At 40.6% G+C, this 26,310-nt stretch overlaps 1 protein-coding gene across 1 annotated transcript in view; it reads right to left on the minus strand.

The window, feature by feature from the left end:
• The window catches only part of ELOVL4 (ELOVL fatty acid elongase 4), a 62,317-nt gene that overhangs the window by 25,721 nt on the left and 10,286 nt on the right, over positions 1–26,310 (minus strand). The window contains exons 2-3 of the mRNA XM_032774989.2: positions 8,695–8,882; positions 4,173–4,253 (exon numbers count right to left, since the gene is read on the minus strand). Of these exons, the coding sequence (XP_032630880.1) occupies positions 4,173–4,253; positions 8,695–8,882 (269 nt within the window). The remainder of the gene's footprint in view (positions 1–4,172; positions 4,254–8,694; positions 8,883–26,310) is intronic.

Genomic DNA, 26,310 nt, shown 5'->3' on the forward strand with positions numbered 1-26,310 from the left:
AACTTTTGATATTGGACAAAGTCTATAAAAGATTGGTTTGGTATTACCAACCAATTACTGCTATTTTAGTAAAATAATAGCTATAATTCAATTTGTATTTTTCCCACCATATTTCAGCTACATCAACAGGAAACCTAGGCATTATGGTTTAGAATCTTTGAATTCATTTAAGCTTCTTTTCTGAAAGTTTATCAAGAACTTACGAAATTTGAAAAAGTTAAGGTTCCTTAGCAAAGTTATCTTGCTCACACTGGGCATAAGTAATGTCTGTGGCATATGCCACTTTTTTTAATTAGCTGTATTGTGTTTTTGATGTATTATGGCAGGTGACCTCTCTTCCTCAGAGGGGTTTCAGAAGGCCCAAAATGCAACAGAATTATTTTGATTACATTGTGCAAGAGGTGAGCCATTGAGAGGTCATGCAAAAGTAATAGGACATCCAGTCCTTCACAGAACTGAGCTCTGCAGCAGTGCTCTGCATGAGGCAAAGAACATAGTAATGATGAAGGTGAAGCTGAAGGATTTCTGACGACATGGACTATAAATCCTGTACACAGAGTCACTATTCCTGCTCACGCTTTGCAATATTGGCCATTCAACTGATAAAAGGTGGGGGTGATGATGACAACAATTGTGATTCTTTTCTTCATAGAATATCAGGGTTGGAAGGGACCTCAGGAGGTCATCTAGTCCAACCCCCTGCTCAAAGCAGGACCAATTCCCAACTAAATCATCCCAGCCAGGGCTTTGTCAATCCTGACCTTAAAAACCTCTAAGGAAGGAGATTCCACCACCTCCCTAGGTAACCCATTCCAGTGTTTCACCACCCTCCTAGTGAAAAAGTTTTTCCTACTATCCAACTTAAACCTCCCCCACTGCAACTTGAGACCATTACTCCTTGTTCTGTCATCAGGTACCACTGAGAACAGTCTAGATACATCATCTTTGGAACCCCCTTTCAACTAGTTGAAAGCAGCTATCAAATCCCCCCTCATTCTTCTCTTCTGAAGACGTAAACAATCCCAGTTCCCTCAGCCTCTCCTCGTAAGTCATATGCTCTGGAGCCCTAATAATTTTTGTTGCCCTTCGCTGGACTTTTTCCAATTTTTCCACATCCTTCTTGTAGTGTGGGGCCCAAAACTGGACACAGTCCTCCAGATGTTGAATAGAGGGGAACGATCATGTCCCTCGATCTGCTGGCACTTCCGTGTTGTTATGGATGTTTAAACAGGTTGTGGACTTTTTGAGTTTCACCCATAGCTAGACAACAGTTCAGGGCAGGGATTTGGTTCCTGGTATATTCTACTGATTCTATTAGTATATTCTACTAATTAAACATTATATACATTTACAGCACTATATAAACAATATTTTGGATTAGACTGTTCAAAGTAAGTTTTCATGTTCAGTGGCCAAACCCTTCAGAAGCACTTAAGTCCCACTGAATCATTTAAGTACTTTTGAAAATATGGGATGTTCAGTGTGTCACCTTAAAATCATGGAAGAACATTTTTTATACTGGAGGCTAAAACCAAACCCGTCTAAGACTATTGTGTCAGCATTTTTCCAAACAATCAAAAGATAAGCTGGAACTCCATGCAGATTTCTGCAGCCAGCAGATAGGAAACATTCTCACCCTGAAGTATCTTGGTGTGACATTAGACTGAAGCTTCACATGCCAACAGTATCTGAAAAATATTCATGACAAAATAAAAATGTGTGCAAATCTCATCCAGAAACTAGCAGGAATGACCTGGAGTGCTGATGCAAAAACTTTATGCTCCTCTTCACCGCTCCTTGTCTCCTCTACAGAGGATACTGCTAACCAATCTGGATGCACCACTCCTACATATCACTTGTCCATTCTCAATTTAACACCATCGTGTAGATTATTACAGGCACAGTGAAGTCAATGACACAACCATGGCGTCCTGTAGTAGTGCATATCTACCCACATCAAAGTCATTGAAACATGAGAATTCTTCAGGAGTACAATCTTATTTAAGGAAACAAGAATCTTCCAATACAATGAAGACCTAAATGAAGACCAAACATGGCATCGATTTTGAGCAGCACACAGCTGCCTGCTGCTGTCCCAGCCCCCAGCCTAACTCAGCCCCACCGCCCACCGCTCTCCCCTGTGGAGGCAGGAGGCAGAAGCTTGGTTCTGTGGCAGCCAAACTTCCCTCGCCCCAACTTCTTCCCGCAGCGTGGTGCTTTCCTGCCCTGCCCCCTCTCCGTCCCTGAGCCAATCAGTTGATAGCCCCTGCGAGAGGGAGGGGGAGAAGAGCGGCAGCATGTACACAGCTCCATACAGGACGCAGAGAGAGGTAGGGACAAAGCCTAGGGGAAGGGGATGGAACAGGGCATATCCCTTCCAGCCCCCTGCCATGAGCCGCTCAGGGCAGGGGGCTGGGAGCACCCCTATGAGCAGAGCACCCCAGCCCTCTGCCGTGACCCCACACACACCCAGCCTTCTACCCTGCACCCCCCATGCCTCTCAGCCCTCTGCCCTTAACCCCCCTACACACTCAGCATTCTGCCCTGCACCCCCCTACACCAGCCTTCTGCCCTGACCCCTACACACACTCAGCATTCTGCCCTTCACCTCCCATACCCCACAGGCCTCTGCCTGACCCTTGAACCCACCCCACTCACCCAGCCTTCTGCCCTGCACCTCCCATCCCTTTGCCTTGAACCCCCCCACCTCAACACACATCCAGCCTTCTGCCCTGCATCCCCACAGTTCCATCCCTCTTCCCTGAACCCCCCAACACACCCAGCCCTCTGCCCTGCTTCCCCACACACCCCCAGCCCTCTGCCCTGACCCTTGAAACCCCCACACCCAGTCTTCTGCCCTGCACCCCTCACACACCCAGCCCTCTGCCCTGACCCTTGAACCCCGCCCTCTGCCCTGAACAACCCCCTCCCCAGGTCTGGGGTCCCAGGGTCCCGGCCGCAGGCTCTGCTCAGCCCGCTGCCGGCTTAAGTGAACACAACCCCAGGCTGGCAGCGAGCTGAGCAGGCTGGCAGCATAAGATCAGCATTTTGATTTAATTTTAAATGACACTTAAACATTTTGAAAACCTTGTTTACTTTACATACAATAGCTTAGTTATATAATATAGACTTACAGAAAGAGACCTTCTAAAATGTTAAAATGTATTACCGGCACGCAAAACCTTAAATTAGAGTGAATAAATGAAGACTTGGCACACCACTTCTGAAAGGTTGCCGACCCCTGACCTAAATAATATATTGACATTCCAACTCAAATCCAGAAAACCTTTTTGTGGGTTACAGCTCAAGAGCTAAAAGATTTGGGTTTTCCTCCAAAGACTACGGGTAAGCAAGGTGGAAAGATGTCAACGAATAAATGCCTCAGCAAGGACTCAAAGAACCCTGTGGCTTTTCACTCCCACAGAAAATATGATTCACTCTGAATCATATCCACACATCAGATGGCAGATGCACCTATACCTCTACCCCGATATAACGCTGTCATCCAGAGCCAAAAAATCTTACCGCGTTATAGGTGACACCGCATTATATCGAACTTGCTTTGATCCACCAGAGCGCTGCTTTACCGCATTATATCCGAATTCGTGTTATATCAGGGTCATGTTATATCGGGGTAGAGGTGTACTTTCTCTATAAATGGGCACTGAGACACAAGCCTATCTGTGACTGTGAAAATAGACTTCAAACTATGGAACTTCTTGTCAATCAATGTACCAATCATATCCCAGTGGTATCTCTGAAGTCTACTCTGGCACCTGAAACAATCAGTTGGATTACTTGCACATCTAACACTGCTATTTTTAAGCCATACAAAAGTAGAAGTATGTGAGCAAATCCACAATGGTATGAGAATTTTAATATTTGCATTTCCTGACTTTATTTAGAATGTATATCTTGAAACTGCATATTCATATAAATTTATGCAATATATGTTATTATATGGTATTAGTCTGTCTTTCAGAAGTGAGCAAAAGATGACATGAAGCTAACCATGGTAGGAGATAGAGTACTGCTGAAGACATGGGATGGAGAGAGGGAAGATTGATCAATACCTTTTGATTCTAAACATGTGGTTTTCAGACTTGCTGAATTAAAGCTTAAAATAACACCCTTGTCTGTGCAGAATAACAGTACATAAAAAGGGTACTCACCCTGACTTCATAAATATTATCTGAATAATCCACAGTCTGGCAGATATAGCTGTATCCTCGAGCTCTGGATGCCAAAAATAGCTGAAAATATTAAAATTATATATGAGGGGAAAGAGTCCATACAATGATAATTTTATTATTTATTAGTGATTTTAGTGTTGTTATAAATTTACTCCAAAAGCAGTATTTTAAATAATTTTTATTTACAATACAAAGATGCTATTTTTAAAAGTGGTCAATATATAGTTTTAACAGTGTACTTTTTCATATCTCGTGATGTCAAAACAAGTGGTCCCCTAAATTAAACATAAAATACTCAGAAAAAAATAAACTGAATAGTCTGCAAGATATTTAGAGAACAGACTAAATTATGACAACTTCCACTGTGACCTATAGCCATTCATACACGGATCCTGCCACCAGAGTGAGCAAGTTTTTGAGACACAGAATCCCTTAATGAAACCAACAAGAAGAGTAACTTTATGATGGGATATAGAGAGAGAAAATGATCTCTCAGATAGCTGGAACCTACATCATTCAGGGCAATAATACTGTAACCAACACTTGGAACTGTACATAGAAGCAAATACAAAACCAGTAAAAAGCAGCAGTATTATGTGTTCATATACACCCCACTTTGAGGCTAACTGCTGCATTCTGTACCAGCAGAAGCTTCCAAGTGCTCTGGAAGGGTCATCCCAAATAACGCACTTTGCAGTAATTTAGCCTGAAGGAGATAAAGGTTTCAATCACTGTGACGAGTTCTCATCAGAAGGGAGAGGCCACAGCCTCTTGGTCAACTTTAAAGGTGTGTCATGCTGCCTTCCCCTGCCATGTCCAAATCCAAAGACAGCAATGAATCAGGTCCGACTTCTAGACTGTCAGCCATAATGGTAAAGAGTGGTTATATAGATGACCTCCAGAAGAGAATGAAGCCCCTATTCCACCCTCTACAGAGCAGTCACTTCTATCTTATTCAGATCAATCTTCAATGAATTTACTGCTCTGTGTCCCCATCTCTGTCAGATACTGGAAGAGGAGGAAAAGAACAGAGTAGCTAATAAAGAGATGATGTAAAGTTGCATGTCATTCAGATACTGATAAATCTGCAGCCCAAGGCATCCAGCTTCACTAGTTGCAGTATATACATGCTGAAAGAGAGAGATGACAAAAACGACCTTTCACAAAAGAGTTAAAAGGGAGAGAGAACAATTAAATCAGCACAGTCCCCTGAGTCCTCTTACAACTCATTATAAGGCCAGCCCACTTACTGGCCTGATTCCACCTATGAATTCACATATTGTCAAAATAGGGGTAAATGGGTAAAATTCCATAGCTTGTGTTATACAAGTGAGACAAGATGATCTAAATGGTCCTTTCTGGCCTTAACAATCTGTAAGTGTCATAGTCAAAAGGTATCTAAGGCTGTTGACGGATTTAGCCATAAGGAAGGATACCTGGACAACATTTTGAAGTTTAAATGGTACCTAATGTCTCTTGAGTTTACTAGGTAATTTGATTTGTTTCAACTCTAAAGGGCATTTCAGGCCAAATTCTGTCATTTGCTATGAAATGCTTACCTGTGAACTTTGTGATAATTCCCAACGGTGGGAATCTTGCATCATGTTACTAATGTAGGTTAAAATGTCCTTGAATCAGTAAATCTAACTTGCATGGCTATAAACCATGCAGCTCTGAAAACTCAAGGTGCAAATGTTTATTTCAAATGCTCTTCTCTGATCAGTCTATAAGATCAATAAAACACGCATTTTGATACCACAAACCTTTCATTTACTCCTGCTTAGCACATACTGAATACTTGGGATAATGATCTTAAACGAGAGTAACAAAGTTAAAAGCTTACTACACACAGTATCCCAATTTATTTCTTGCAAAATAAAAGAACTCAGAGTATCAACAGCTAATATATATCAGAATTTGATATGTTGAGAATACACAAATCTGATTCATTTCCTATGTGAATCCAGTCTTTCTGGGACTATTTGAAATTCCCAGTAGTAGACAAATCTTGAGTAGTCACCTGAGTATACCTATTGCTGTGCAACTGCATCTGCCATGCTAGGAGTGACCTGGTTTTAAAACTAACAGATCAGTATGAACTAGTATGAGATCCCCAGAAACTTATTTGAGCAGAATGTCACTCTGCTTACCCATGTCAGGCAATAAGAAAACAAAATGTAAAGGCTCAGACACAAACTTTTAACAAAAAAGTGTTGCAAACATGGAGAAATATAGCTCATTTTTTCATCTTTCAAGGCTATCAGACTCTTCATTATACCAACAATTAAAACCGAGGTTAAACTGCTACATTTTACTTCATCCTCTAGTGTTACTTTATTGCTTTCTGAGCTTGTACTAGTTAGGAGTGATAGCTTAACATTAGATAAACACACCAGAGATGTTTCAATGATAGCAGTAGGTAGTGGAACCATTTTTTTTTTGTTTTGTTTTGTTTTTGAAGCTGAACTTGATGCAGTGGGGGATCTCCAATAGCACTCTGGTAACTTTAAAGATTCTACCACAGGAGCAGAGTAACACATTGAAAATATCCTGAAATTGGTCTCGCTATTCATTAAAAGAATGGAGAAGAGTCTTGAGGATTTTGATTTGCAGCTTCTGCACCAGTGTTCTTCAATGCAAAGTTCACAAGATAAGCAGTGCTTGTGACCATGAATAAACTGACACTAAGTTTTTAATTAGCACTAACATTTCTAAACTTTGTGCTGAAGATGGCCATCTACCTGAAAAAGTAATGTAGGGTGACATCAACTACAGAATGTATGATTTTTAGATCAATCATCTCTCTTTCCCCCTCTCCAGCATACACTATCTATAGTCCAAGTCTTCAGAGAGGACCTTGTAGTTGCCTTCACCTTTCCCACTTTTAGCTGAAGAAATCAAATGTAGTGCTGACACTGCACTGCTTACTCTTTGCAATTAGATGAGACACACACTGAGTCAAATTCTGCTATAACATATACTCTCTGTAATTCTATTGCCTTTAGTGGGTGGTGTAAACAGGAGAGGAATGTATTCCAGTATGTTCTGAATAACTTAATAGGGAGAGGAATTTCACTGAGGAGTCATGGTTAAAATTCAATCTACTGAAATATATCTTGACACAAACAGCTTCCACATAGCCCAACAATGCTGTAAAAGAAGCCCTAGGTCTATAGGAAATAAAGAACTGTCAGGAACAATTTGAGAACAGATTCAATGGCGAACACATAAAAATAGATTTTTAAGAGTCCTGTTCCTAAAAGCTGTTAGTTTCAACTGCACAGTTCGCTTGTTTAATTCCAGGCTCCTGGCAACAGATCTTGTGCTAGCAAAATCTAAATTCTTCTATCAAGGAGTTAATCTGAAGAAAGATTTTCAGCAAGTGAATGAAGATAGTCACACATTTTAAATAAGCAAAAGGTTTGCTGAACTGATGTGAATTGCACTAAAAAGCAGTAAGGGATGTTCTAGTTATCAGAGCATTCAGGTGAACTTTTCTCACCTTATAAAGTTGTATGCAAGATAATTCAAGCTCAGGAACATGATCCCATTAAGGCCTTGCCCACACAAGGAAATTCAGAATCATAACTGTAGCGGAATAAAATATTCTGTGATAGCTATTCCTTAATAACTCCCCTTAGGAATACTCTATTCTGGAATAAAGTGCCCACATGGGAGCTATTCCAGAATAGCTATTGAGGAATAACATACTGTTTTAGCCATGCTGGTCAATTTACCCAGGTAGACAAGGCCTAAGAAAGGCGAAGTGTAGCAGGCAGCAAGACCAAGTAACTTGGCTATCATAAATCTATGTTCGTGAAATCTCGTGTTTTTCAATAGACGACTCCATGAACTGAGTAGGAATACTATTGTAAGATTTTGTCTTGCTGCCCTTAACTAAAAGAAAATATGATTTACCTCTTTTGTTCTCATTCTAAAGATTAAGAAAAGTATGAATTTCCATTACCTCATTAATATTTTGCAGACATACACTGAAAATACAAGCTAATATAATGTAGCTATCCTTCAGTTTCTAACATAAGAGCTTGTCTGAGACCTTGCAGAAAAAAATAAAGACAGGGTGCCAAATTCTGATTTTAGTGATACTGGTATAAGTCTAGAATAACTCCACTGACTTCCGTTGATATGTTCCAGAACTGGGTAATTGTGCGAAGAAATTGATGCAGGGACAGACATACCTTCCACTCAAAAAGGATTTTTACCATCAGTGTTAAACAAAGTATTAATAAGTCAAGCTATTCTACATGACTCCTACATATATGCTTTTACAGTACGCTGATTCACAAACTCATGATACATACAGTACCAATTTCAACAACACCATTACCAGGAGAGCTCTAAAAATCCAATCATCAATGTATTCAGCTTCCAAAACAGGCAGTAAAATTATCCAGAGAATATAAAAATTATACAATTTATCTAACACTGTCAAAGTTCTGAATTCTACCACAATTCAAAAGCATAAAAATACAAGACCAACCTCTTTGAAAATATAGAAGTTAAGTAGAACCATTCCAAAGTTGTAGCTAATCAGCAAGAAGCGCAATTGAAAGGGTTCTCTTCTCCTCATCCACTTGGGACCCAGCCAGACAGCGAGGAGGTAAAGAGTGCTTATAGTCAGTGTTGGAAATGGAGATTGCATCAAGAACCAGTCATCAACACGTTTGTCTGAGGGAAATAAAACATAACAAATTAACTGAAATAACAAACTACATGTTTTTTCATTAAGTTTAAATAAAATATATTCATTGTAAGTTTAGGCATCACATTTCTTAAAGTTAAGAACATAAGAACAGCCATATTGGATCAACGGCCAATGTCAGGTGCCCAAGAGGGAATGAACAGAACAGGAAATCATCAAGAGATTCATCATATCACCCATTCCCAGCTTCTGGCAAACAGACGCTAGGGACACCATCCCTGCCCAAACAGGCTAATAGCAATTGATGGACCTGTTCTTCATGAACTTATCTAGTTCTTTTTTTGAACCTTGTTATAGTCTTGGCCTTCACAACATCCTCTGGCAAGGAGTTCCACGGGTTGACTGTGTGTTGTGTGAAAAAATACTTCCTTTTGTTTGTTTCAAACCCACTATCTATTAATTTTATTTGGTGACCCCCTAGTTCTCGGGTTATGAGGAGTAAATAACACTTCCTTATTTACTTTCTCCATTCCAGTCATGATTTTATAGACCTCTATCACATGCCCCCCCACAGCTGAAAAGTCTCAGTCTTATTAATCTTTCCTCAGAAAAGTGTCAGTCTTATTAATTTTTCCATATGGAAGCTGTTCCATACCTTTTTTGTTGCCCTTTTCTGAACCTTTTCCAATTCCAAAATATCTTTTTTGGGATAGGGCGACCAAATCTGCATGCAGTATTAAAGATGTTGGCATGCCATGGATTTATATATAGGCAATATGATATTTTCTGTCTTATTATCTATCCCTTTCTTAATGACTCCCAACATTCTGTTAGCTTTTTTGACTGCCACTGCACACTGAGTGGATGTTTTCAGAGAACTATCCACAATGACTCCAAGAGCTCTTTCTTGAGTGGTAACAGTTAATTTAGACCCCATCATTTTGTATGTATAATTGAGATGATGTTTTCCAGCGTGCATTACTTTGCATTTATCAACATTGAATTTCATCTGCCATTTTCTTGCCCAGTCACCCAGTTTTGTGAGATCCTTTTGTAGCTCTTCGCAGTGTGCCTGGGACTTAACTATCTTGAGTAGTTTTGTATTATCTGCAAATTTTGCCACCTCACTATTTACCTCATTTCCAGATCATTTATGAATCTGTTAAATAGGACTGGTCCCAGTACAGACCCCAGGAGGACACTCCTATTTACCTCTTTCCATTCTGAAATCTGACCATTTATTCCTACTTTTTGTTTCCTATCTTTTAATCAGTTACCGATCCATGAGAGGACGTTCCCTCTTATCTCATGATAGCTTACTTTGCTTAAGGAACTTTGGCGAGGGAGTGTGTCAAAGGCTTTCTGTAAATCTAAGTATATTATATCCACTAGATTTCCCCTTGTCCATATGCTTGTTGACCCACTCAAAGAATTCCAGTAGATTGCTGAGGCATGATTTCCCTTTACAAAAACCATGTTGACTCTTCCCCAACAAATTATGTTCATCTATGTGTCTGACAATTTTGTTCTTTACTATACTTTCTACCAGTTTGCCCAGTACTGAAGTCAGGCTTACTGGCCTGTAATTGCTGGGATTACCTCTGGAGCCCTTTTTAAAAATTGGAGTCACATTAGCTATTGTCCAGTCATCTGGTATAGAAGCTGATTTAAATGACAGGTCTCAGATCAAGAGGTAATGATAAGAGATTGGAAAACTGCTAAATAAAACAGTTTAAAGGGCTGGCTTAGTGAAAGTACCTTTATTTATAGACTCAGTGAGTCACTCCAGCACCACTCCAGAGACCTGAAGTTATACTTAAAGGCCCAGAATTTGCTATACTAAGTCCTGGTTTGGTGTCAAAAAAGCATTGCTAGTCTGAGGACCTCGTGACATCTTTGAGATACAGTAATTAAAGCATGGCTCCACTTTGAAAAATAACCCTGTAAAAAATGGCACCTGTTTAACCAGGAGATCTGCTTTTTATCTGTACTTAGAATTGTATCTAGTTACTTTACATACAAAGAGTAACTTTTTCATTACCATAAGCATAGCTGTAGGAGAGTGAACAGGATTATTTTCTGGCTCATGAACTATCAGTGGTATTGTTAACTGAATTTCAATTACAGGGCCACTTGTGGAATATCATTGTTTTAAAATTTTGCCCTTGGATACACTTGTGCAACCTCACTGAAAGAAATATGGTTGTACATATATGTAACTAAGGGTAAAATTTGGCATGCAGAATCTTTATTACTGGTCATGTTACATAACCTTGAACTAATACATGATCCCAGATTAAGCTGCAGGGCTGACAGAAACCCCATCTTTTTATTTGTAAATTGTGCAATTCTGATACAGAATCAATGAGAAAAATATAAAACACAACGTTTCCATTTTTACAAATTAGAACCACATTTTAGGGTCAGATATATCAAACCCATCTGGACTTCTAACAAGTTCTATATAGCAGAATTTCCATGACTGTAGCCTGCAGAAAGAACAAATCACATGGTGCTGGTGTTGGCACTTCCTTCCTGCTTCCAGCCACTTTTACAAATGTCCAAGCTCTTCTTTGCAATGAAGAGCTTGGAGGCTAGATAGGATTAAAGAAGAGAAACCAGGCTAACTACATCCAATAGAGGGCTGTTGCTATTTAATAGGAAGAGAAAAGGGAAGAGACAGCCTCAAAAACTGGAGTCACTAGCACAGGGGTGGGCAAACTTTTTGGCCACATCGGGGTTCCAAAACTGTATGGAGGGCTGGGTAGGGAATGCTGTGCATCCCAAAACAGCCTTGTCCCCCTCTCCCTCCCCCTGTCCACCCCCTCCCACTTCCCATCCCCTGACTGCCCCCCTCAGAACCCCCCACCATTCAACCCCCCCCGCTCCTTGTCTCCTGACTGCCCCCTCCCGGGACCCCCCACCCCTAACCACCCTCCTGGAACCCCACCTCCTATCCAACCCCTCCTACTCTCTGTTCCCTGACTGCCCCGCCCCTTATCGACACCTCAATCCCCTTACAGCCCCCCCCCATGACTCCACCTATCCAACCCCTCATGTTTCCCATCCCCTGACAGCCCACCCCCGAGCCTCGGCTCCATCCAACCACCCCCTGTTCCCTGTCCCCTAGACTGCTCCCTGGAACCCCCTGCCCTTATCCAACACCCCCACTCCCCACCCCCTTACCATGCCGCTCAGAGCAGCATGTCTGGCAGCCCCACCCCACCCCTACGCTGCCCGGTAAGAGCTCGCAGCCCCGCAACCCAGAGCGTTGGCAGCACGGTAAGCTGAGGCTGCAGGGGAAGGGTGACAGCAGGGGAGGGGATGGGGGCTAGCCTCCCCAGCTGGGAGCTCAAGGGCCGGGCAGGATGGTCCCATGGGCCGGATGTTGCATGCAGGCCTTAGTTTTACCATCTCTGCACTAGCAGGAATGGTGCTGTTAGAATAAGAGGAGCCAGTGGGATAAGGGAACCAGGTAGCTAGGCAACTTGTGCAGGAGAGAGAAGACCCAAGCATCAGGGAAGCATGTATAGGCAAAAGAGAAGTGGACCAGGTGGCAGAGAAATATTTACTGTGAACCAGAGAGCAGACATGCCAACCTGAGGGAAGCGGGGTGGGAGCAGAAATTGGGCTTGTTTTTGGCTTAACTGGCTTGTTGGCTAGTGTTTGGCTTGTAGCTTTTTTTTTTTTTGAGTGGCTCCCGGCAAGCGGGGGCAAGCGGGGGCAAACAGGGGCAAGGGAGGGGGGAGAGAGTCAGCGGCGCACAGCGGGCCCAACACAGTCCCAGACTGAAAGCCGTGGGAATCTAGTCACATAGAGTGTTGGGGTTCTCAGGGATTAGCTTGTTTTGGCCTTGTTTTAAATAGGATTAGCTTGATTTTTGGCTTATTGTGAAAGTTGGAGTGTTTATTTACCACAAGAAAGTTGGCAACTGAGCCAGAGAGATATAGTGGAACAGACCAGGTGAGAATGGGAGAAAACATGAAGGGCAAGACTGTAGTTAACATAGTTCTTTGGACAGTATCTCTATTAAAATATGATCCAACCTGTGACCATGACTGAGAACCATGACTTTACAGTACTCAAAGTCTGGGATACTCAGCACTGCAGCATTTGTTTCCAGCCCTAGCAAGATGCCAAATATTTTCCCAGAAATCACATTGTGATGATTACCATTTTACCATCCCACCCACACTTCTATTACCATTCAATTTAGCAACTGCTTTCTCTCTAGCAAACTGAGATAAACAAGTGCAACACTTATCCTACCAGAAAGAACAGAACCTCAGCTTCCCAACAGAATGAAATAATTGGCGCAGAGTCTGTGCTCAGCTTCTGCAAGCAAAGATAAGAGGGCGTCTGCAATGAAACCAATTATGGCTTCTAGATTCTGGAGTCAGTTATGAGCCATCTGAGAGCTGGGAGTAGCCAAGAAGTAGCATGCTCTGGCCACATCACCTTCTCATCTCATACACGGAGGGCTGCCAAACACAGAAACCAAAAGAGATCCAGTTGCTTTGCAGCTTCTTTGCTCTGCCTGAGCAGCACAAAGGGCCAAGATTGCATCAGTGAATCTGCCTTTCATCTCCAGCCAGTGGTTCAAAAGACACTTAATATCTAATACGCCAGTATTGAAATAGGAGCAGAGGGAGACCATTTGAGTCCCAGCAACTGCCAACATATTAAGCAACTCCTTCTTCTACATCAATGGGAACTACAACCCAATGGAAATGACAGGAGAAAATGTCTGGCACAGAAAACCTCTGAATCAAATACCATATGTGCAAAGAAACCAGAGTGGAGATGGACAATGCAGGCGCTAGGAAGGGCATAACCCACAACTCTAACTCTAAAAGGTGACCAGACTCTGGTAAGAGTTCCCATTATCATCCTCTTTCCAGGCAGGGAAGAAGTAAAACAAATCAATCTGCTTTGATGAGCTAATTCTCCCAGTTGTAAATTGGGCATTATATTGTTACCATCTGGGACAGGTCAGGTTCTTCCTCTTTGGCAGTACTCGGCAGTGTTCAGCTTCTTGTGGGGTAGAATTCAGGCTATCCCTATATATCTATTGGTTTAATTCAGAGATCTGCAACCTTTGACACGTGGCCCGCCAGGGTAAGCACCCTGGCAGGCCGGGTCGGTTTGTTTACCTGCCGCTTCCGCAGCTTCGGCTGATCGCGGCTCCCACTCGCTGCGGTTTGCTGCTCCAGACCAATTGCCTCTGGAGCACTTTTTTAAAAATTGGCATTACATTAGCTACCTTCCAGTCACCTTGTTTCAACAATAGGTTACATACTACAGTTAGTTGTTCTACCATTTCATATCAGAGTTCCTTCAGAACCAAATACCTGATGACTTCTTACTGTTTAAATTATAAATTTGTTCTCAAACCTCTTTTATTGACACATTAATTTGTGACAGTACTTCAGATGTGTCACCCAAAAAGAATAGCTCTGATGTGGGTATCTTCACCACATCCTCTGAAGTCAAGACCAGTGCAAATAATTAATTTAGCTTCTTTGCAGTGGCCTTGTCTTCCTTGAGTGCTTCTTTAACACCTGTGTCATCTAGTGGCTCCACTGCTTGGTAGGCAGCCTTCCTGCTTCTAATGTACTTAAAAAAATTATTCTTAGCTTATGTGTATTTATCATGTTGCTTCTCAAATTCTTTGTTGGCCTGCCTTATAGTTGTACATTTTATTTGCCAGAGTTTGTGCTCCATCCTATTAGGATTTGACTTCAAAATTTTAAAGGATGCCTTTTTGCCTCTAATGGCCTCCACTATCCTGTTGTTTAGCCATGGTGGCATTCTTTTGGTCCACCTATTCTCTTCTGATTGGTGTATAAGTTTAGTCTGAACCTTTATTATGGAGGTTCTATTATTTTTAAGTAGTCTCCATGCTTCTTTACCCTTGACTGCTCTTTTTAATTTCTGCCTAACTAGCATCCTCATTCTTGTGTACTTCCGCTTTTCAAAGTTAAATATTATTATGGGTTTTTTTTTAATTTATTTTCCCTCTACAAGGATGTTAAATTTAAATACATTATGGTCACTATTACAGAGCAGTTCAGCTATATCACCTCTTGGACCAAATCCTGTTTCATTTAGGATTAAATCAAAAACTGCCTCTTCCTTTATGGATTCCAGGACTAGCTGTTCCAAGAAGCAGTCATTTATGGAGTCTAGAAATTTTACCTGTGCATCACACTCTGAGATAACATTTACCTAATCTACAAAAGGATAGTTGAAATCACCCACTATTATTGCTTTTTCTGGTTTGTAGCCTAACCTCTCATAGCATTTCATAATCACCAACATCATCCCGGTCAGGTGATCAGTAGTATATTCCTACTGCTATTCTCTTATTATTCAAGCATGTAATTTCTATCTATAGAGATTCCATGGTGCAGTTTCATTCATTTAAGATTTTCACATTATTTGACTATGCTTTTTGCTTTTTTTTTTTTTAAACATATAGTGCCACTCCCCCAGCAGCACAACACACACTGTCATTCCTATATATTTTGTATCTTGGCATAACCATGTCCCATTGATTTTGCTCATTCCACCAAGGTTCTGTGATGCCTATTATGTCAATAGCCTCATTTAATGCCAAGTATTCTATTTCACCCATTTTAGCATTTAGACTTCTAGTATTTGCATTTGTACATTTTGTTGGTATTTAGTTGCTTCCCTTCATGTTTTACGTTTAAATGAGACTCTTATGTTTGACTGTTCCTCACTACATCCTACCCGCACTTTACCAATTTCTTTCCTATCTTCTACACTAGGATATAAAGTATCTCTTTTAATAAATCCTCCCTAGGGATGTCTCTGATCCAACCATGTGTTCCTCCATACCTGTTAGCTTTCCCCCATCCCTTAGTTTAAAGAAATCCTCCACAACTTTTTAAACTTTTATGTACTAGTAGTCTGGTTCCATTCTGGTTAAGGTGGAGCCCATCCCTCCAGTATAAGCTATTCCTTCCCCAGAAGGTTCCCCAGTTACTAATAAACCTAAGTTCCTCTACCTTACATCATTGTCTCATCCATGCATTTACACCATGCAGTTCTGCCCACCTTACTGGCCCTGTGAGTGGAATCTAAAGCATTTCAGAGAATGCTACTAGGGAGGTCCTGGACCATAATCTCTTACCTAGCAGCCTTTACTTTGTCACCTTTCCCTTTGTCAGTGGTCATACCAACAGGTACCACGACCACTGGCTCCTCCCCAGTCCTAGTAGAAGGCTATCTAGATGTCTCATGAGATCCGCAGCCTTTGCCATGAGGTTCTCCCGGTCATCAAAACCCCTCAGGTAACTTTATTTCTAATAAAAGAATCCCCCACTACTATTACCGATCTCTTCCTAGAAACTGGGCCTCCACCCATGGAAGGGCATCCTCAGTGTGAGAGAATATCATAACATCATCTGGAAGGTGGGTCCCAACTATGGGACCATTTCCCTCTGCTTCAGGTTGATGCTCTCCTGCCTTGACACTTTCATCCTCCTTAACAATGCTATGTCCCCAGAAGTCTCCTCTGTGTACCTCCAGTTCATCCACTCTGGCCTTGAGAGCTCATACTCTATCTCCGAGGGCTGTGAGTTGCTAGCACCATACGCACACATATGGCACGTGCCCATGAGGCAGGTAATCATACATGTTGCACTCAGTGCAATAAACTAGGTAGCCTCCCTCTTCCCCTGCTGCTGGTCTTCTACCTGAAATTTTTTTTTAAACCATTCTGGGGGCTTTTTATGTAGCCTGTGTTTAGGGTATGTCTGGTGGATTAGGGTTTGGGTTCTTTCTATTATTTCCTTTGAACAGAATATATTAAAATGATTCAAGATCTTCTGTACAAGTGGAATTCCATAGCATAATTTCTCTTCCTTCTCTGGAGCAAGCTATCTCACTGTAATCCAGAAATGCTTTGTCATGCATGAATAGAATGGAATAAAAAGAGGATCCTATTAGATTGTGAACTCCTTGGAGCAGAGAATGTGCCCCTTATTATCAGAAATCATAATCCTAAACAAACTTTAAGAAAGACGACAAAAGTAAAGAGAGACAGGTAAATTTTTAGTTACTAGTCCAATAGTTTATTGAACTAGGTGCTCTACCCGTGACAAAAATAGCCAGATATAAAATCATCTCCTATATTTTCATTTCCTTCCATAAGAAAAAATATGGGTGACATATCACCACCACCCTCCTTCCACAAATACTAACTGCACTCAACTCCATTACACTTAAAAGAATTAGATAGTTTCTAGAAGGGTTTTGAAGTTCCCCCTCCCCTGGAATAGACAAAGCCAAAGAAGACCTGGATCTGGCAACTGGATCTTGATGGACAGACACCGCTACCCAGTGATGAGCCCTCATGACTTTATTAGGGCTGCACACTGCTACTGGTGCCTCCCCATGCAGATCTGTTTCAGGATTATGGCTGAAGATTTTACACAGGACTCTGAAATTCAAAAATAGGATTAAAACTTGATAAAATGCAAAAAAGGCTAGTAAAGCTGAAGTCTCCAAGTGACAAGAAAAATAGGTTTCTTAGTGTAATTACGTTCTCTTTTGTGTAAAGGTGCAAAGCTATGCCTTTAATAGGCCATCAAATCACAAAGTATAATGCTACAAGTTATACAACATCTCGTACCAAAAAAAAAAAGAAAAAAAAAGAGAGAGAGAGAGAGAGAGATGGATATGTTCTACTTATGGTAAAATCTTCACCACTTACACAATACCTGAGGAAACATCTCAGTGGGGTAACAACCCTCCCCACAATGTACAGAGCAAATCACACAGCAGCTACACAGTTGCTGTTACAAATCCTGAACTGTAACCATGCTTGCAGCTTGAACAATGGATCTGCATAGTTCAGATACACAGTTAATAGCTGTTCCCCCGTCCATCCAAAAGATTTTCAAAGAGAGCACAATGTAGTATCACTCTTCATTGTGCACTGAGGTTCCAAGTCTGCCTGGGTGGCCTTTCTGTGGCTTCTCTCCCCCCCACCCTCCTGGGACTGTTCTAACAGGGGTGCTGGAACAATTTTTATAGTGAGGGTGCTAGAAGCCATTTAGCCAAACCGTAAATCCTATATATAAAATGGAAACACTTCAAGTCAGAGGGCACAGCAGCAACCCCAGCAACTGTAGTTCCAGAACTTATCAGTTCTACTGTGTTTTAGGTGTAATGTGCCTGCACGAGGGGTGACAAGATCCTACTCATTTCCCCTACACTGAAAGCAATTTGAGATATGCTTTGAATAATCATTTCTACTGTTGACATACTACCACTGATGAGTTAGTTGTTGGTAACTTCTATCACACCTACTACACCATGCTTTCTTATATTTATTTATGAGACTCAATACTAAATGCATAGATATATTTACAGTAGAACTCCTAGAAAGTATCCAATATATCAAGAAATATAGTAGTCCTTTGGAGGTGTGTATCATGTCTCAACATTTCTTTTATAAGTTACTTTGCATGTCCATGCAAAACCCATTTATAATAGCTTAAATTAACTCACACAATTATGGTCAAATCAGGCAATACATAATAAGTACCTTCAATAAAACAACTTCACTACAGTTTACTGATTTAAGGTTGCTTGACTGAGGTATACAAAAGAACATAGTCTGCTGTCACTCTGATGTTTCCCTGAGTTTCTTTTAAAAAAAATTAATTCACACACAGTCAGATAATATATCATACTTATAATGAATTCGAACATATTTGTTAAAAGGCAAAAAAAAGTCAGAAACATCCTTACATCAGCAAAATCAGTACTATTATGCACCTTATTCATTAGACAGTGTGATGACCATAAATGACATCTGCTGGGCACAAAAAACTATGGTTTTAAAGTGACTTACTGACTTATTAAATCCAGCAAATTCACATGCAAAAAGTTGAGAAATGAATCTTCCCATGAAAATTAAATATAAAAGCAAGAAAGCGGACCCCTCCAAATGCTTCATTTCAAAATGACCAATGCCTTTATCTGATTAGAATTGACAGAGAGTGACTGAATGTTTCAGTGGATTAATGCATTTATCTTCCAAATCCTAAAACGCAGATTCTAATTTGATCACAAGTAAAATGACTTGTTACAGCATAGCCAACAACACAACTACATCTCTTTTCGTAAGAAAAATAAAATGTATATTCCAAAAAGGTAAAAGTTTTAATTTGCACTTAGCCAAAAGAATGAACTCAGAAAATAAAAACAAACAAACCAGGGAGTCTAGCAGTCATAAATGTTAATGTTTTTACCACATGAGAAATATACAAAATTCAGACCTTCATATGGAGTAAGTTTTATAGTAATTGTCGGTGGGTGGACAGGGATGAAAGTTCTTATAATCCCACATTATAAATCTGAAGCAAGAGATAAAGAATATATATTTTAATCTTTATTTTTAAAGTACCTATCTTTGTGGTATTTAATTCTCCTTATGAGACACATGTCGCTTTAGCATTAGTGGAAGTTACACACATGCACTGAGGGAAGAATCTCAATAAAGGGACTTAAATAAAACACCTACATGCTAAGAAAACAAAGAACTCACGGATGCTAAGGACACAAAATTAACCTGTCTTCCAAAGTTTTTAATGGGGGGAGGGAGGAATCAATAATGTGGTGAGCGAAAGCTAAAACAGAAAGAAGCTCAACCAAATCATAGTATACATTGTTCAATTTTTTTAGTGTGAAATATGCTTCTGTCAAATCTAAGGGCTATTTTCTTTATAATTATCTGGAAGTTATTATACAGACTCAAACATTAATCTTTCCAAAATTATTTTAACCAGTAAGTATAAACTCTGGAAAGAGGCAGAAGAACACTGTACCTTTCAATATATATTGTAGGGGAAAATCCTGCATTGGCAGGAAGATGACTGCATGGTCTAAGGTGTCTTTTCCATCCAATTTCTATATTAGCTTTGGAAAGCACCATACATTTAAAAATATAGAATGCAAGTTTAAAATATCCTTGCATTTATATTTCATGTAATATCAACACACAATAGTCTAGGTTTTTAGATTAAGAGCATATTCATTCCTTAGCTAGAAGGTTGCTACTCACTAATTTATCTGGGGAGCCTTTCAAAGTATTAATAGCTATGGCTACTATTCTCAGCGCAAAGACACTTACCGTGCCAATCCAGAATATCCATCTGTCCAACTACCATCACTTCTGCAGATGTCTTTAAACAATTACATTTCTAAACGCATGCTTCATGAGCAAGGTTTTTTAGCTCATTCGGGGTATTTTGACAAAATTTAAACTGATATTTTAATAATTCCATTGAAAATGATAGTATCCCAGATTTTACTAACCAGTTGTTCACTTCCTGAGGAACTGTATTATTTTATTTGACTTTTCAGATACCTTCAGTCAGCCCTCTTATTGCTATCATTAAGCAAGGACTTTACAAAACAAAAGAGTACCAATGTAAGAAAGCAAGTCAGGATTAATGAGCTCACACATATTAAACTACAACAAAATGTTTATAAAGGCTTTAAATTAGCTTCCTTCTGATGGAGTTTTTAAGAATTAAAACTGCTAAAAGAAACACTATGCTTCAGAAATAACAGCCCAAATGTTTACTAAATAACAGTCCTGCAAACATTTACTAACAAGTACAGTATTTACTACTGCACATAATCTACTTGACCTGAAGGGAATCACTCATGGTACAAAGCATGACACTCTCTAATAAGTGCCTGGAACACTGGGTCCTAAGCTTGTAAAGTGAAGAATTCGCACACATAATAAACATGTCAAATACATTTATTGAAAATACATTCTATCACATTTTTTTAGCTTGTCAAGAGTCTGCCAGGATGTCAAAAGAATCCTTACCTGGAGGGGTTATGGTAGCTATGAAGGGGCCAATTAACTTAGCAGGCTGCACCTAGGGGAGAATTAGGCCGGCTAGGCAAGCCCTAATAGAAGATGAAGCTCAGCTGAGCAGGTGTAGGATGGCCTCGTCAGGGACAGCTCCAGGCATTCTGCCGCCCCAAGCACAGCAGGCAGGCTGCCCTTTGCGGCTTGCCTGCGGAAGGTCCGCGGGACCAGCGGCCCCTCCGCAGGCAAGCCTGTGGGAGGTCCGCCGAAGCCGCGGGACCAGCGGCCCCTCTGCAGGCAAGCTGCCAAGGGCAGCCTGCCTGCCATCCTCGCGGTGCCGGCAGAGTGCCCCCCCCCCTGCGGCTTGCCGCCCCAAGCATGCGCTTGGCGTGCTGGGGCCTGGAGCCACCCCGGGGGCTCGTACAAAGCCAGACGGCTCAGAATAGAAGGGGACTACAGGGGAAGTAGTCTGCAATCATTCCCTGCGAGCAGGGAAGTATGTTTGGAATCTATACCCTGGCAAGCACTTGAGAGGAGTGAAGCAGCCACAGGGTGCTCCAGTAGTATCCTGGAGGACCAGTGCTAGATGGACAAAATAAGGAATGAGCACAGGGAGTAAGCAGACTGTGGTTGCTTAACAGAGGGTCCCTGTACTGGAACCTGGATTACTGGCTGGGCTTGGGTTTCCTCAGTGGTGGGCAGGGGAAGTGCCCTAGTCTTGAATTAGAGGATGGCTTGGAAAGGAAGCCAGACAGTTCATCTGGAGAGACTTTGATATGCAGCCATCCTGCCCCAGAAGGGAAAACACACAGTGACCCAGCTGACAGATCAAGTCATGAAGAGGGAGCGTGCTGAGTCCCAATGAGAGGGAACACTGAGAGCAAAGAATGGAAGGGGATACCAGGTCTTGAGCAGCCAGGAAGAAGTGCTCTAGAGGTGAGTGAATCCTGTTGCTCAGTAGTTCAAGATAAGGGAAACCTCAGAACGGACAAGAGAAATGTTTTCCAGAGGAGCTGCAAATATGCCCTTAAACCCTTTGGCAAATGACTAACCAGTCTGTCCAATTTGAGTTTAAAGGTGAGAACTGAACTCCTAGCTCAGTTTCCTTAAACACCACCAAACAGGAGAAAAAAGCAATCCTTCTCCTACCCAGGTCTCTGCTAAATTTCTCTTCTGACACTTCAGCCAGTTGTGCCACAGACAGCACTTCAAGTGATGCTATTGCGTCTAGTTTGTTCCAAAGCTTGAATCTGACAAAAAACTAACTTTTTGCAAAAGCCAAGACCAATAGAAATGTCAGGCTTCCAAAATTTCAGCAGAAACAATTTTCAAAAATAAACTTTTCCCTATGGCATTTGCAATCCAAACATTGCAGTATTTTGCTGTTGTATGAAAAGATGCTACTGAACCAGACTAGCAAATTTCTATAAACAGAAGTAAAACTGACTAATTCAAGCCAAGAAAAATGCAAAAAGTAAATAAAATTATTTCACTTCTAATAACATGAGATATTGGTAACATGCACAATTTTTTTTTTTTAAAGGATTTTAACATGACTGTCTTCTTAGGAATTGATGCTCCTCTTCTGCTACCACTGTACTATGTGTGACTCAGAAGCATTAATTAATTTATTAGCATTCCATGACTCTTACAGATGGAGAATTAAGGCATAGATTTATCACTGAGCTGGAGGTACATAACAGACAACAGGACTATTAATGCCTGAAACGGAGCATGTTTTTTAGAAAAACACCCAGTCTTGATCTAACAATGTCCAGTGATGGCAATCCACCACAACTCTTCATCAAGTGTTCCAACGGTGGTTACTGTTACAAATGTGAATCTTATTAATTTGTCTAGCTTCAAATTCCAGCACTGGATCTTGTTATATCTTGTCTGTTAGACTGAAGAGACCTCTTATCAAATTTCTGTTCCCTATGTAGGTACTTACAGATTGTGATCAAGTCACTCAATCTTCTTTGATAAAATAAACAGATTGAACTCCTTGTGTCTTTTGCTATAAGGCATGTTTTTCAGTCCTTTAATCAATCTCATGGCCTTTCCCCGAACCAACTCCAACCTTAACCAGCCTTTCTGGCTGTTTGATTGGGCCTTATCTTCACTCAGCAGCATTTCAACTATGCTAATAGGGAAAACAGCATAGGCCTATAGTAAGAGGATTCTACATAAACCGTTGTTGTGACAGTCATGGTAGGTGCTCTGCTGAATTATGTGGACAGTAGCCCAAAAGTGAGTATGGGAGCCAAGCAACTGACCTTTGTCAATTACTTCCCATTTTTAAAAACAGGCAGACAGATTTAGTTTAATTTTCCCCCCTCTCCATAATTCGAATAAAAAAAAACCTCCTTCTTCGAGCTGGATACAAGCAGTATTAAAAATGTCAAGCCAAAAATTAAAAGCAGCCAAGAGTCCTGTGGCACCTTATAGACTAACAGATGTATTGGAGCATCAGCTTTCGTGAGTGAATACCCACTTCGTCAGATGCATGACGCCATGCATCTGACGAAGTGGGTATTCACTCACGAAAGCTGATGCTCCAATACGTCTGTTAGTCTATAAGGTGCCACAGGACTCTTGGCTGCTTTTACAGATCCAGACTAACATGGCTACCCCTGTGATACCTGAAGCCAAAGATTGTTTGTCTTAAAAAAGGTATAAGCCACCAAGAAAGGTTTGTAGAATAAAACCCGCAATTTCAATCATACTTGAAATATAACTAGTAAATGTATACATTTTAAACTTGTTCTTTCTAGAAGACTGCACAGATACGTCTAAGGACTCCTTTCCAGTAAGAAATGGGATGGAGCAACTTTGGACTCAAAACCAGTAGAGCTACCTAGAAAACTAAATATGACCTTGCTGTTTCTCAGTAGCAATCTTGAGTTAGAGAACAAATGGGGTGAGAGGCTGGGAGAGGTCTTTACTGTACAGTTCCTAAACATATTAAAAGGAGTTTGTCTTTTGAATGTAAGACTTTTGGAATAAAGCCTTGCTATTAATTTCACACTCTATACCAATAATAAAGCAACATGTAAACTTAAAATAGGACTATATAAATCACATGACTATAAAAGAAACCCCATGCATCTATTAAAAAATTACATGTATGTGTATTACACAGATCCCCATTAAAATACTAAAGAAGCCCATCCCTGATGTAATATCATAGCAATATTTGTAACCTGTTAAAATATCCTAGAAATACTTCAGCTTGTGACTCCCATTTTATACTTATCCCAAGAATACCTTATATTGCTGCATCACATCATCTTACAAAGGGTATAGGTTACAATTAAAGAGAGCAGTTGCTTCAAGAAAAGGGTGAAACCATTGCACACTGAATAAAGGAGCCAAGCTCACAGGATACATAAACTTGCTGTGAGGTCAAGAAGATTAAGTCTAAAAGATCACCTTGTTCAAACCACCTCCTGACTTGCATCCTTCCCCGTTTCCCCCAGTCCCCATAACATTGACTATAATCATTGGTGAGTGACTGCACGTTCACATGCAAATAGTGCATTCTTCAGTGCAGGAAACATATCAAGCCTACGCAGTACATGGCTTTCATACATTCTCAACTTTGTTATTGCCAACTTTGTTATTGCCAAACCAAATTTCTTTAAACAGGGCAAAGTTTACTAAGATTGGCATTCCTACATGCCACATCTGAAGCTTTAAAACAAAGTTTAGTTTATTAGCTATGAGCAGGCATACACAAATCAAAACACTCATCCTAAAGGTTTCTTAACTGATTCAAAATACCTGCGACTAACCCAGTGCCAACATAATTCTAAAACCATACAGTCTATTTTTGTGAAACATTGTGGAAGGAAAGGCTAGTGGGAAACTTTCCTGAAACCAGGAATGAGAAGCTTCAGACAAACAAAACAATTTTTTTTGAGAAGTGTAAGCAACTAAAATGAGAACTTTTAGAATGGAAATATCACCATCTTTAATTTGCAGTATCACTTTAACTCATTCCTTGGTTGAGATTAGCAAACCAAATCTGAGTAGAATGACAGTGAGTTATATGAGCATTAGTTGGCACCAGCATAAATGCATGCATTCCACACTTATGGAATAAACTGCAGTACCAGATCAGACCACAAGGTCATCTAGTTTAGTTTATATTTGGAAATCCTGAAATGGGAAGCTATTAAAAGATACTTCCTCATGGGCAGGTCTTCCTAGCCCCCTTGGCTAAAGACCAACTTATACCCAGAAGCAGGGGGGTTTACATCTTTTAAACTTTTATAATCCTTATTAATGTAACTCTGTTCTCATCCATCTAAATGAATATTTTTCACATACTTACAAGCACCAGAAGACTGTAGGTATAGTGCTGAAATGCTTCCTTGACATGCACTAGCACAATGAAGTGACATTAGGCTAGATTAATCACATGGTAATCCTAGCAGAGACTTTTCAAAAAAATTGTTACAATGATGTTATGGGCACAGAAGGATTTGGGGGCTGGAGGTAGTTACAGTTTGTAGGTGCCACAGATAGTCAACACTGTTGTGAGGGCCTGCAGCCATGTATGACATCTACCATTAGTTCCTCTGCTGAGCCAACAGCTCTACTTAAGGTCACAATGGAGAAAGGAAACAGCTCAGTGGAGAAATGGCATTTCCACCATAAAACAAAAAAACCAAAACCCACTAACCACAGGCTTTTGTGTTTTTTTTTTTAATGCTACAGAACTGCCAATGTTTTAAAGTCAGCAGTGTCCTTGCTGAGAACTAGTGACTTTGCTCATCAATGGGGTGGGGTGAACATTGATTAAACAATTACTTCTAACTTAAAAAAAAAATCCCAAACCAAATCATTTCTGGGTGCATACAGTGAGCATCAGTGAAAACCTTACATTTAAAATTAGGCTGTTTTTTCTTTGACACCATCACACATTTATTCCTACTCACTTTGCTAAATATGGGAAAGATGCTGTTGGGACAATGCAAATGGTTCAAGGCAGGTATACCATATACTCTTACCATGTGGTATGCTGGGGTGCAAATCTAAAGTGCTTCCGCATGCCATTCAGTAACTGTCCATGTGGGCTCTGCTTATGCACACTAAAAGCTCCTTAGTGCACTTCGACATACTAGTTTGAATCAGCTGTATGCCAAAGCACACTAGGATACTTTCAGCATGCAGTAGTAGATTCTGCACAGACACTTAGCATACTGGACCACTGCAGATTTACACCCCAGAGTGCCATGCAGTATGTGTACATGTAGAAATGCCCTCGGTGAAGAACATATTGAAAAATGTTTAAAATAGAACTCGTATGGTTTTAACATCAGTGACAGTAGTACGGGCATGAAAGAAAAATGTGGACCTTAGAATTTCATGGTCTCAGCTTACTTATTACATCCTACAACATTCTGAAAGTCCATTTTTTACCTCTCACATTTGCAAAGATGCAGCCATATCAACAGGGACACTGTTGTTCTTCTAACCTAGTCCCACTAAAAATACTCTCTAATCATACAGCAATAGTAAAGGTTTACATCCCATTCACTTCAGAGACTTGAACTTTAAAACCTATTTGGGGCCATTTAAAT

This window comes from Chelonoidis abingdonii, chromosome 3, assembly GCF_003597395.2.
Source record: "Chelonoidis abingdonii isolate Lonesome George chromosome 3, CheloAbing_2.0, whole genome shotgun sequence".
Lineage (NCBI taxonomy): Eukaryota > Metazoa > Chordata > Testudines > Testudinidae > Chelonoidis > Chelonoidis abingdonii.